At 42.4% G+C, this 13,293-nt stretch overlaps 1 protein-coding gene across 1 annotated transcript in view; it reads left to right on the top strand.

Moving 5' to 3' along the window:
* The window catches only part of SULT6B1 (sulfotransferase family 6B member 1), a 126,977-nt gene that overhangs the window by 98,090 nt on the left and 15,594 nt on the right, over positions 1-13,293 (top strand). The window contains exon 6 of the mRNA XM_085640805.1: positions 4,276-4,432. Coding sequence (XP_085496931.1) covers positions 4,276-4,432 — 157 coding nt within the window. The remainder of the gene's footprint in view (positions 1-4,275; positions 4,433-13,293) is intronic.

The following is a 13,293-nucleotide window of genomic DNA, read 5'->3' on the forward strand; positions in this document are numbered from 1 at the left end:
CTTACGCGTTTCCCCCTTTCTTAGGGTCACCTCCATGGGACTTCTTGTAGACTGTGGTGCATACCCATTCATCAGCCATCTTATCCAACTCTGTAGAACTAGATAGCTTGGAATCCACTAGGTGCTGATTAACTTATCTGAGGAACAGTTAGTTTAGTATGTGCTGCTTCACTATTAAATTCTAGAACCCTTCATAAGTGTTCACTCTGTTACCCTTGATCAACCTCCCAGTGACTTTACAGAAGTCTATCCATGTCTGTGTTGCCCCCTTGTATGTGTTCCTAAAATGTGTCTGTACTCTTCAAGACTGAGACTAAAGAGCTCAATGAGCGCCTCTTTCATGTGTGAATAGGACTCAGCACCTCATCTTCAAGGTTTAAGCTTGCCTATCCCTACCAATGAAACAGGTTTCCACAACAAGGACCCTTAGTGCTGGGCACCCACTTTCCTCATCCTTTGAACCCCTCATAGTATGCTAGCCATTTGTCAACGTCATCCTCCTCAACATATTTAGAAACAATACCCATGGGCAAAATGGGATCATAGGCACCCCATGCAATTACCTCTGTGTGTTTATTTCTGCCACCATGTCCTTGGGACGTCAAGCCAATCGTTATCCTTTTCTCCTCAAGGGCCAGTCTTCTGTCCTCCAAGGGCTTCTCCTTTCCTCCCAGTCTAGGAAGCTAACATGGGCCTCAAGCCTCAATGGCCCCATCTCTTAAGTAGTGCTCCTCTCCCTCTCAGATGTGGAATGGTGCCTTGAGTGGATGGTGGGAGCCTGGCTGTCACTGTTCCCACCATCCTCTTCTTTAGTAAACTCCCTGTTATACTCCTCTTCCCCACTATCAGGGGTTGTCTCACTTTCATGTTGTGCCGGTGCAAATGTCCTACCCCTCAGTCTCCAGAGTAAAATGATACCTCACTTGTGTGCCTGTGACTGGGAAGAGCCAAAAACATAGGGATTAAGGGTATAGCACCGAGAATTCGAAGCGCTACATTTAAAAAAAAATACGTTTATTGCCATTTCTGCATTGCAAAATCACACAAGTGATGTATCATTTTGCTCAGGAGACTAAAGGATTCTGTGGGGTAGAACATTTGTGCCGGCACGGTGATACCACACAAAAAAATGTGAAAATGTGTTTTTTTCAGCTAAATTTGAGGTTTGCAGGGGATTCTGTGTAAGAAAACATTGGGGGATCCACGCAAGCCATACCTCGCTACATTCCCCCTGGTGTCTAGCTTTCAGAAATGTGTGGGTTTGGTAGTTTCCCAAGATGGCCACCGGGCCCAGGGCCAAAAATCCAGGTGACCCTCTTGCAAAACCAGGTTGTTTTGTGATAGGTAATTTTCATTTCGCCTCAATTCGTTTTGGATCATTGCCTGTCGCGGGTACTTGACCCACCCACGTGAGTGAGGTACAGTTTTTATCAGCAGACCTGGGGGAACACTGGGTGGTAGGAAATTTGTGTCAGCACAGTGATCCCACAACTTTCTCACACAGAAATTTGAGAGAAAAGTGATTTATTCAGATAAATTTGAGGTTTGCAGGGGATTCTGGGTATGTAAACGTTGGGGGGCCCATGCAAACCATACCTCGCTGGACTCCCCCGGGTGTCTAGTTTTCAGAAATGTGTGGATTTGGTAGGTTTCTCAAAATGGCCGCCGAGCCCGGGGCCAAAAACTCAGATGACCCCCTTGCAAAACCAGGTTGTTTTGTGATAGGTAATTTTGATGTCTCCTTAATACGTTTTGAGACCTTGCCTGTCGCGGGTACTTGACCCACCCATGCGACTGAGGTACCATTTTTATCGGGACACCTGGGGGAATGCTGTGCGATAGAAATTTTGTGGATCCACGCAGATTTCCGAACTTTCTGTAACAGAAATGTGAGGAAAATGTGTTTTTTTTACAAAGTTTGAGGTTTGCAAGGGAATCTGGGTAACAGAAGCTGGTGAGAGCCAGACAAGTCACCCCATCCTGGATTCCCGGGGGTATCTAGTTTTAAAAAATGCATAGGTTTGCTAGGTTTCCCTAGGTGCCGGCAGAGCTAGGGTTCAAAATCAACAGCTAGGCACTTTGCAAAAAAAGGGTCAGTTTTCACTGTGAAAATGTGGTGTGTCCACGTTGCATTTTGGGCCGTTTCCTGTTGCGGGCACTAGGCCTACCCACACAAGTGAAGTACCATTTTTCTCTGAAGATTTTGGGGAATGCGGGGTAGGTGGAATTTTGTGGATCCACGCAGATTCCAGAACTTGTGAGGAAAATGTGGGTTTTTTTTTTTTACAAAGTTTGAGGTTTGCAAGGGATTCTGGGTAACAGAACCTGGTGAGAGCCAGACTAGTCACCCCATCCTGGATTCCCCTGGGTGTCTAGTTTTAAAAAATGTATAGATTTGCTAGGTTTCCCTAGGTGCCGGCAGTGCTAGGGTTCAAAATCTACAGCTAGGCACTTTGCAAAAAAAGGGTCAGTTTTCACTGTGAAAATGTGGTGTGTCCACGTTGCATTTGGGTCATTTCCTGTTGCGGGCACTACACATACCCACACAAGTGAGGTACCATTTTTATCGGGAGACTTAGGGGAACACAGGATTGTAGAGCAACTGTTATTACCTATTAACTTTCAATGCATTTCTGCCTTCCAAATGTAAGACAATGTGTAAAAGAGAAGTCACATTGAAAAATGTCCTATAATTTACATGCTGGTATGGGTACCCACAATTTCGGAGATGTGCAAATAGCTACTGTTTCTAAACTCTATATTTTGTTCCCATTTCAGAAATACATAGGTGTCTTTCATACCGATTTTTCCCTGTTTATATTTCCCCAAATGAATTGCTATATATCTGGTACACAATAAAAAATCATTTCAAGACGGTGCTCAGTTATTGGCTCTGGGTTTCTCGGGTTCTGAGTGAACCTACAAAGTCCTATATATCCCCATAACTAGAAGGGTTCAGAGGATGTAATGGTATATTGCTTTAAAAAATCTGTCATACTTAGAAGAAGTTACAGGTGAAAACGTTAGCACAAATGGCTGTTTTCTTTAGCTGATTTTCAATTTTTCCTATTTTCAACTGTTAGTTCCTATAAGAAAATTGAAGGATCTACACAAATGACCCCTTGCTGAATTAAGAATGTTGTCTATATTTCAGAAATGTTTAGCTTTCCAGGATCCATCATTCCTTTCGTATCCATTTTTACCATTAAATGGAAAGAGGTTGAAAGCACAAACAATAGCAAAAATAGACTATGTCCCAGTAAAATGCGAAAACTGTGTAAAAGTTTTTGGTTTTCTGACAAAAGTGTGCTTGTCCCTGAAATCTGGAAACATGGTGATTTCAACACCACAAACCCTTTGTTGATACCATTTGAAGGGAAAAAAACAGCCGCTTTCATCTGTAGCCCTGTTTTCCCATTTTTCCCCCAGAACACAAAATGTAGTTGTATTTTGGCTAATTTCTGGGTCCCTTCCAGGTAAATCCACAAACCCTGGGTACCTTTAAAATTCCCATGATGCTGGAAGATAAGGACGTAAATTTGGCGTGGATACCTTATGTGGTCAAAACGTTACAGGGGCCTAAGCGCGAACTACCCCAAATAGCCAAAAAAGGCTTCGCACGGGGGTGGGTGGGGGGGGAATATCGCACACAGAAAATGTGATTTGTTTGGATGCATTCTCTCCTGAAGGTGTATATATGGATCCCATCTATGTATTAAGTGTTTTTGGTTAGCTCTAAGACTGTGGCTCCTCCTCCGAGAAGCCCAAATGTGTCCATAGGACCCTTAATCTGTATGTGAGCCTTTTCTGGGGGTACCACTCTCACACCTGCCTCTTAAAGAATTTGCTCGTAGCTGTGTCTGGAGTTCCATCCACAACTGTAAACCAACCAAACACTTTCAACATGCCATGACACCAAGAACATCAGCTGTGCTCTCATAAACACAACACAGGCCATCACACCCTAAAGTATGGATTTTCTTAACGAAATTCACATACCATACGATACTAATAAAACATTCACTGAACATTGATTCCACATACGGGTCCAGCTCTTGATAACTTTATTTTCACACATTTGTTTGTTCATGACATTAATGCTACAACTAATCCACCACCCCAAATTATTTACCAGTTATACTTTTTTAGCAAATGGTTGTAAAGTGGAATCTTTCATAAGAAAAAGGCATACTTATGGTTTAGATTTTTTTTTTGCCCTGCCTTACTGACTTTGTCAATGAAATAATAATATGTTCTGTGTCTTCTTATTTCTAGAACCTTGCTGGAGGAGTCCAGAAAATAGCTGAATTTTTTAGTCTTTCTGTAACTGAAGAACAAATCCGGCTTGTAGCAGAAAGAGCCACATTTGATGCGATGAAGGCAAGGTCCCAAGAAACACATGGTGGCTTCGGTCATATGCTTTTCAGAAAAGGTAATTAATTGCATATGCTCTGGGATGGGGGTGGTGGGTCTGGAAGCACTATCCAGGTAAAAACATTGTGTTCTGTGGGCAGCTATCTCAGCCCTGTGAGAAATCATGCTGTTTCAGTTTAGTTCAGTTTCATAGTTTATTTAGAGAAAAAATGTGGTAAAAACACAGATAAAATTATCTCTGAAATACACTACATTAGTCATTTTTTCTTAAACACATTCTTGTTATTCACTCTTCCCGTCTTTAAGTAAAAAATATAAAGAACACCAGAATCATAAAATTTCATCCATACTAAAATATTCTGGGACATTACAGAAAATCACATACATTATTTCCATCAGCGTCTAAATGTAAAATGTGTATAAGTTCCCAGTTTCCTTTAAATATAAGAGAAGATCAGTTACAGTGACATCTCTTTAGCATCCTCTTATATTTCACACTCTTTATTACGTTTCTTTTATCAAATCATAAATACCTTTCTGCACATTAAAGTCCATTGAACTTTGCTACTCCAAACAATTCTATAGTTACGTATGCAAGGGTGTGCCTGATATTTCTTATAGTGTAATTTTACAATACTGTTTGAGTCTCTTCTCTCTGTAGTGCCCACAAAGATAATTATTGTCTCGTCCAAATGTTACAATTGTGTCATTGCACATTATTGACTGCCTGGTTTACTAGTAGGCCTGGGCGGAGTTCACAGAGTTCCACGTAAAAACTCTGCCGCACTATGTGGAGTTCTTCAAGCGGCGGAGTGATTTAGGTTGCACTGTTCGCATACATTTTTAGCACCGGGTGTTTGTCCCTTGCTGGAAAATCAGTGTGAACGGCACCATGTGCATGAGGGCGCTGCTTTTTTCTGCTGATCAAGTAGATTTTTTACTTGAGCTGCAGCTTCCTCAACGCGAACAGAAGGTTTTTCACTGTAAGCGGTTGTGGCCATCCGCAACTGTCTGCGTTGAGAAATCTCGCTAAGAGGTGGTCTGGAGTAAGATTTTCCTCGCTCGCACTCATCAACTTAACATTGGGGAGTAAGGAAAAATAAACCTCTGCTACGCGGAGCAAAGTTTCCCGGAACTCAGTGCGCTACGTGGAGTGGGAAAAACTCTACAAGCGGAATTTCACACCCAGGCCTATTTAACAGTATACTCCAGATATCTTGGTAATATAGTACTATTGCAATCAGTTTCAAGAGCTTTTATCCTGGAATCAGTTCTACATATTAATGTGGTTCACGAAGGGGTGAAGGATAGGTGTTTTATCTCCCCTTTTGGCTAACCTATACATCTGAGGCTGCTTGTGTGACACTCCACCATAATTTAGGTACACCAAGTTTCAGTTGTAGTTTGGTGGAGATTAGTCTGTTTTCTTGGCTTTACCTCGTTAAAACAATTTATATTATCAAAAGATCTCAGCCTCAGACATATAGCTTGTTCTTTGTGACTACAATTGTTGTAAAGGTTTGAGAACTGTGCATTATTCTATCCACAAGCAACACTTTAGTCTTTCTGTATTGAATCAAGAATTCTAGTCAAGGTAAACCTAGAACAAATCTATATTCTTCTTCCTGTCTTCTTCAAGATAGACCATTTAATTGTCAAAAAAGCGGATGAGTGCACTTTTGAGTTTAATCTGGGACCTCTAACTTAAAGGAAATATAAGACTTCAAATGACATCTTTATACCATTCAGAAATTCTACTCGAGCTCCAGCTTCCTCAACGCGAAGGAAGATTTCTCAACGCGGGTGGTAGTGGCCATCCGCGACTGCCCGCACTGAGAAATCTCGCTGGGAGGTGGTCTGGAGTAAGATTTTCCTTGCTTGCACTCATCAAGTTAACATTGCCGAGCGCGAGCGAGGAAAAATAAACCTCTGCTACGCGGAGCGGACTTTTTCGGAACTCAGTGCGCTACGTGGAGTGGGAAAAAGTCTGCAAGCGGAATTTCACAACCAGGCCTATTTGACAGCATACTCCAGGTATCTTGTTAACATAGTGCTATTGCATTAGTTTCTAGAGCTTGTTGAGAGCCTTCATCCTCAGTTTCATTGAGCAAACTCCTTAGTAGTGGGTGTAACATACTGGCTGCCCACAGTTATCCTGGAACCAGTTCTATATAATTATGTGGTGGGGTGACTGATAGTTGTTTTATCTCCCCTTTTGGCTAACCTATACATCTGAGGCTGCTTGTGTGACACTCCACCATAATTTAGGTTCACCAAGTTTCAGTTGTAGTTTGATGGAGAATAGTCAGTTGTCTTGGCTTTACAACGCTAAAACAGTTTATATTATCAAAAGGCCTCAGACATATAGCTTGTTTGGTGTGACTACGATTGTTGTAAAGGTTTGAGAACTGTGCATTATTCTATCCACAACCAACACTTTAGTCTTTCTGTATTGAATCCAGAATTCTTGTCACGTTACACATAGAACAAATCTATATTCTTCTTCCTGTCTTCTTCAAGATAGACCATTTAATTGTCAAAAAAGTGGATGAGTGCACTTTTGAGTTTAATCTGGGAACTCTAACTTAAAGGAAATATAAGACTTCAAATGACATCTTTATACAATTTAAAAATAAGGTAGGGTTAGGACATAGTTCTGTCTGACATCTTTTGTGAAAAGAGTTCTGACGGGGGAAACGTCTGTTCCCCTCCTTACCCAAACAAACCTGGCCATATTTACCACAAATTCTTTCTTGTGTAGCCTCAAACAAACCTCTCTATTCTCCCTTCTACATCTTTTCCTGACCTGCACTATTATACATGGCCATCTGAGTGCCTGTAAATGTCAGTTAGGATACATTTTTCAGAACAGTTGTGTGCAGCTTAAATCTATGTTCCATATTTCCAGTCCCCTACCAAGTTCTGCCTGGACATATATAAAGAGAGACACCTCTGGTATCAACTGCTACAAACCGAAAGTAGAGATTCCCATAGAGCTGGCATACAGACTTAAGGATATAGGTCTGTAATTTGCAGGAAGCAGCATCAGAACAAAACTTTGCTCTGTGCCCCATTCTGTGATCGGGCCATTTCTCAGCACTACATTTGTCATACTATGGATGAAAGGTACTCATAGGTTAGAACGTGAGCAGCACAAGTCATCACGAACCCCGTCAAGTCTAGTTTTATACAGCAATATCTGCACAAGGTGGTAGACTCTGGACTCAAAATATGGTGAGCATATCGGGCTGAGAAGTCTTAGAAGCAAGTCTCAAAGGTTATGTCCCCAGCACCGAGATGATCCTCTGGGATTGAGTTGTGCACGATAGCAAGTTTAAATAATAATAATAATAATATACTTTTCACCAAACCACAAAAGATAATTTATACGCAGCAGAAATAACTTTCTGCTGCATGCAATTGTCTTAGGGTGGCACAAATGCATTACAAGGGAGAAAAGCCATAACATCAGAAGCAGGATTTGGAATGGACAAGCAAGCCACCCAGACGTAAGCAATGGACTGACGCAAAGCCTATTTTGTGGCTCTGAATATCACCTGCAAAATCTCACCTGAAGAGATATCTTCGGGTGAAATTCTGACACCCATCAATTATGAGTCACTCCAGGTCTGAAATGATCAGGTCTGTAAATTTCAGACCCGATCATTTCAGGCCCTGAGACACCAGACCTGTTCGATGCTGCAAATACTACGCGTAGCACCACGCCGGGCTCTCTCCTGACCCCCGCAGCAGCATGGGAGGAGCAGATAATGGCCCGACCCCTCACATCGCCTCATTCAGCCCTCCCGCTCACACTTTCTGCCTGCTCAGAGCAGGTTGAAATGTCAGCCGTTTTCTCTGCGGATTCAGGAAAAACTGCCAGTAAAGGACCCAGCGTCTCATGGTCGATGATGTTATTTCCCATTCCTGCTTTTTCTTCTAAAGTCCTTATAGAAAGAGCAAAACAAAAGGAACTGCATTTCTGTTTGGAAGGAAACATTATTGCAGTGGACATTGCCAAGGTGCCATCAGTGGCACTTCTTTTCCGATTAAGCCAGCTGTGCTTAGTGGGAGACGTTTTAACCTAAGGAAAGTTAGTGAATGGCAAGCTTGCACATTTTTAACCATAGTGAGATACAGTTCAGACACAAGTGTGTACTTAAATGGTAAGTATGCCTTAACAGTAGATCTGCTTATCTGAGGGCATATTTACAATGCCCCTGCAGCACTTTTATGCATCCGGAGCAGCCATGAAAAGCCACCCTGCGTGGCTTTTCATGGCCTTGTAAATATGGAGTAAGGCAATGCCTTACTCTGCATGCAAGGGGTGTTCCATGGGTGTTGCTGTGGCTGTTCACACACAACGCCCATACTTTTTGACTCTGCCCCAGATTTACAACATAATGTAAATCTGGGGCATCGCCAAAACAGATGCCTTCCCAAAGCAGGCGTAACAAAGAGAAGTGTTTACATTTCTCCTCATTTTTTCCTCTTACATAGGACGAGGAACATGCCTTCTTTGATTGTTTTTGTGCTCAAAACAATCATGCCAACAACACCGACACACATGCACCATGGTGCAAGGGTGCTTGCGTTGGCGCAAGGCTGTAGTTTATGCACTGGCACTGGCAGAAAGGACAGGAATCCGCCGTTATCTTGTAGATACGGTGCATTTGTGCCCTTTTCTTTTGACATAGGGCAGCACAGCTAGAAGGCTTGCTGCACTGCCCTGCGCCAAAATATTGTAAATATGCCCATAGGTTTGACTCCGTTTCTAGTGTCATGGAGTGAGAGGAGAGTTGTCAGATAGTTATCTACTGAAGTAACGGGCATTCGCTTTCGGATATATGATCTATGGATGACATGTACTGATGTAAAGATGAAGACCCTAAGGAGTGACCTAGAACAATGGTATAACTGAGGGCCCTGCATATCTCCAAAAGCCACTATTCTTAGGTTTTAATGCCTGTACTTTATAGGCATTCGGTCAATCAGTGTTTGCTCAAAGTGAATGCCAATACCCGTAATGGGCCAGTTAGCCTGGGACATGCACACATTAAGTATGTTTTAATGAGCATTCCAGAATAAAGTGTCCTGTGGGAGAATTTAAGACTTATGTGTGACATTTTACTCTTTCTAGTTCCTTGCCTACAACAGTAATCTTCCTGTCAAGAATATAATTTTAGACTTGGGTATCATTCTTCATAAATGAGATAAAGGATTCCACCAAAGATTGTAGATCAGTAGGGTGCAGGAAAGGAGCACCCAATAACCTGCAAAAAGCAGGATCAAGAAAAAACCTGGAGTGTACACGCACCCTCATCTTACCCCATGTGTCGATTGGATCAAAGAAGTTATTTTACTGCTTAGTGTAAAAACCTTAGGAAACACCAGACCCATGTCAGACAGAATGCTATTTTATTCAGCCCACTATTGCAAACATTGTAACAGATAAGAAACTGATAAGTGGGACTTGTCTGTAACCAGTTGTGCTCTGCCTGTCTCATTTTTCAGAAAAGTGCACCACCACAGATCTACAGGAAGGTCAGTGCAATGACATTGCAGACATTTGTTCGATCAAGAACCCCACACAGAGGGCAACATGTTAAATGTTCAATTAGCCATGTATGGGCCCTACTTTTTATGTGATGTCTGAGCCTGCAACATAAAGAAAACCTCCCCCATTGTGAATTGTAGATAGGCAAATGGGGATTGATGGTGAGTGAAACCATTGCTTGCATTTTTTTCAAGCAACTAAATGGTCATAAAGTGATGTATACAGTTGTACCCATTGATCAGGTATAATGTAAGGGTCAACAGTTCTTCTGTATCAATTCCTGGAATCCCTTTGACCATCATTCTTCAGGCTGACATGGACAGTCTGTCCCAGTCTGCAATATAAAACCCCATTTTAATAAAGGTAAACAGAGTCCTGATATTCCTTTAAACTTCTGAAAGTGTAAATATAAAAGGATGCTGCTTTTTAATTATGCTTAACAGCTCTAACGTGGCCTTTCTTCCTGCATTATATAACATTTGGTTTTGCACAGTGATGTTCAAGTTTGTTGGTGGAGCATTTAATCCAGTGTGCCTTTTGAATTATTCCATTGCAATGCATGGACTTTGAACCGTCCATTCATTACAATGGAAATGCATAAGTCTTCTTCTTGCAAATTACTCCCCTTCAAAAGACAGATCATACATGAAGCTGTATGGGCAGAAGTGATGGTCTACTTTGTGTCCTGTCTTAGGGTATAGAGCCATATAGCCGAGATTTTTCAAGAAATAGACAGCCAAAAAAGAAGAGCTCCCCTCTTAAACATGTTTATTTTACTAAGGGCACTCCTAAATGTATTGTATTTTCTCTATCATGTGAATTACTGCAATACTGCAATGCATGTCAACTCAAGAACAAACCCTACTGCAATTCGCATCAAAAGGCTGTGTCACCCATCCTTTGACACACTACAGTCAGTAGTAGGTTATAATAGCCTTGCATTTCCCAGTTTGCGGCATGGGAAGATGTTGGTGAAATGTAGTCAAGAACTGGATGCAATGAAATTCTCTCTAATATCCTTCTTGATTTCATGAGAAAAGGGCAATTCCTCCCAGTATCCAAAGCCACCCTACACAGTAACATATATTTGAAAGGTTCACTTGCCTCATTAAGAGAGTCTCAGAAAAGAGGTAAAACCACAAAAGGTAGTAGAAATCTTCTTAGCAGCTTCGGAATTTCCTGTTAGTAGTTGATGTTGAGGTTGAAAAGCACGGCACAAGAAGCAACCTGTAATCAGGGCTGACAAAGAGTACAGAATATAATCCTGTAGAAGAGAGAATATCAAAGGAATCCTGCCGTAGAAAAAGAGACTCAAAGATCAGGGGCAAGAAAGTAACTGAGTGGGTAATGAACCCGATGGAAAATCAGGGAACAACTGTGTTGCAACGCATCCTCCTCAAGCGCAAGCCTCCTTGTGTATGTAGACGAGAAATGATGTCACAGGAAGTCTGACCATATATTGGATGGGGAACTACCAGAAAAGGCTGTTACAGGAAAGTGTACCTGCTGAAAGAAACACAAAAACATCCTTCATGCTTTTGCATTCTTCCAGCCACCATCTTCACCCCATGTTCCGCAGTACCTGCAGAACATCCTGCCGAGCAGCTGCAATCGCAGACCCACCGATGCTGGACAGACGGAACAGGGAGATGCCTCTCACCATACACCGGGTCTGAGAATCACTGCAGCTGTCCTTATCTATATGGAAACTGAATTCTGTAGAACAAAGCCTTCCTGACTGAGGGGGTTTACTAGCCCCACGACCGACGCTTAGGCTCCTCCCAGACCACGGGCTATATAAGACCCCTGATGTAAAAGAAGAAAGATGAGCAGACAAGATCTTCATAGGAAAATGCAACTGCAGAAAGGAAAACGTCCACAGTGGGAAGAAGAGAACACTTGCTGCCCTCTTACACTTTTAAGGAACAGAGCAGTGTCACCAAGCAGAGTATTCCTTCAATTTTTAAACCACACCCTTTACCTTCAGAGGAATGGGCACCACGCCATGTTCAAATGGTTCTCTTTGCTGGTGTGGCCAAGCTTCTAACCCAGGTCAGAGGGTAGCTGGAGGGTAGCCAAAGAGTGACAAAATGTGTCATGTTCAAAATTGGAACTCTGGGCAACCAGCACAGTATGCATTATTTGTTATTTCCACGCTGGAGAACTAAGGCTAAATGACAGTTTGTCAAAAGAATGTGTTTTCAAGGAGAAAAAGTTCAGACTTCCTTACAGGGGTCGTCTTTTCAATTTTAAGACAGCTCTCACTGGAGACACCTCTCACTGGAGAGAAAAGGGGGAATCCACCGATGACCACAGGGATGCTCTACAGGAAATGCACTGGACAAAACATCCCCAGCAGGATTAGACTATAAATTAATGGTCGGATCAAGGGACAGGGCTGCCCTAGCAGACAAAAGAGTTTTGGTCTTTCCTTGATTTTGTAGTGGAACTCTTGTTTGTGAAGATATAAATATGTATTTACTAAATAGTTTAACACCGGCTGCAGAGCTTTGCATGGAGAATCTGCTATAAGGGATGTTGCTTCAATGAAAGCAGCATGGAGCGAAGTTTCCATTTTGTGCTAGTCATCAGTTCCTCTGGTGGACATTGCCCACACAGCACACATCTACACTTGCCGTGTAACACACAAGCTCAGCATTCACCAAATAAGGTTCACAGCCTATCACATCTTTCAAAATGGTAGTCAGTAAGCCTAGTTATGGGGTATGAAAAGCTCTTTCACAATGGGGTGAAGGCATGCGCCCCAATGCTATAAAACCAGTCAACTCAGCCGTCGGTAACCTGGCAAGCTGGCTGAGGCAGTAGCCTTCCTCCACTAAGGTAGGGTGTACACTGCGCATACACTCCATATATACCAGTTAAGCAACAAAAACGTGGCCACTAACCCTAAATTTCTGAATTTAGAAATTCTGCCAGTCTTAATTCTGTGAATAAGGAATTATATTTTTCTCTTGTAAATGCTAAAGTTAAACTTGTGTGCACAGTCAGGTTTTTGAATGAGTCCCAGTGTCTATCTGCCACTTTCTGCTCTTGACTGGGGGTGAATGTTTTGATTTGTTCTGCATTCCGTCCATCAATTGTGTGTCTTTTGCTTTCTCGCTGTAAGTGCGCCCGGTATGCCCAGACGTGGGTCCCGGGCTCACTGTGCCACTGGAATCAAGTTATCCTGGCTGAAGAGGTGTGAAACCCCAAAACCGGTCCTAGGATGCTTGTTTCCGGTCCAGGGAGGACCTGGCTTGGCAGTTCAGACTGGACTGTTCCCATGAGGCACAGGGTCATGACTGATTTGCATATGGCCAGGTCTAAACTGGGGTGGCATGGTGAGCAAAAGAATGATGGAT

Source organism: Triturus cristatus, chromosome 2_1, assembly GCF_964204655.1.
Source record: "Triturus cristatus chromosome 2_1, aTriCri1.1, whole genome shotgun sequence".
NCBI classification, from domain to species: Eukaryota; Metazoa; Chordata; class Amphibia; order Caudata; family Salamandridae; genus Triturus; species Triturus cristatus.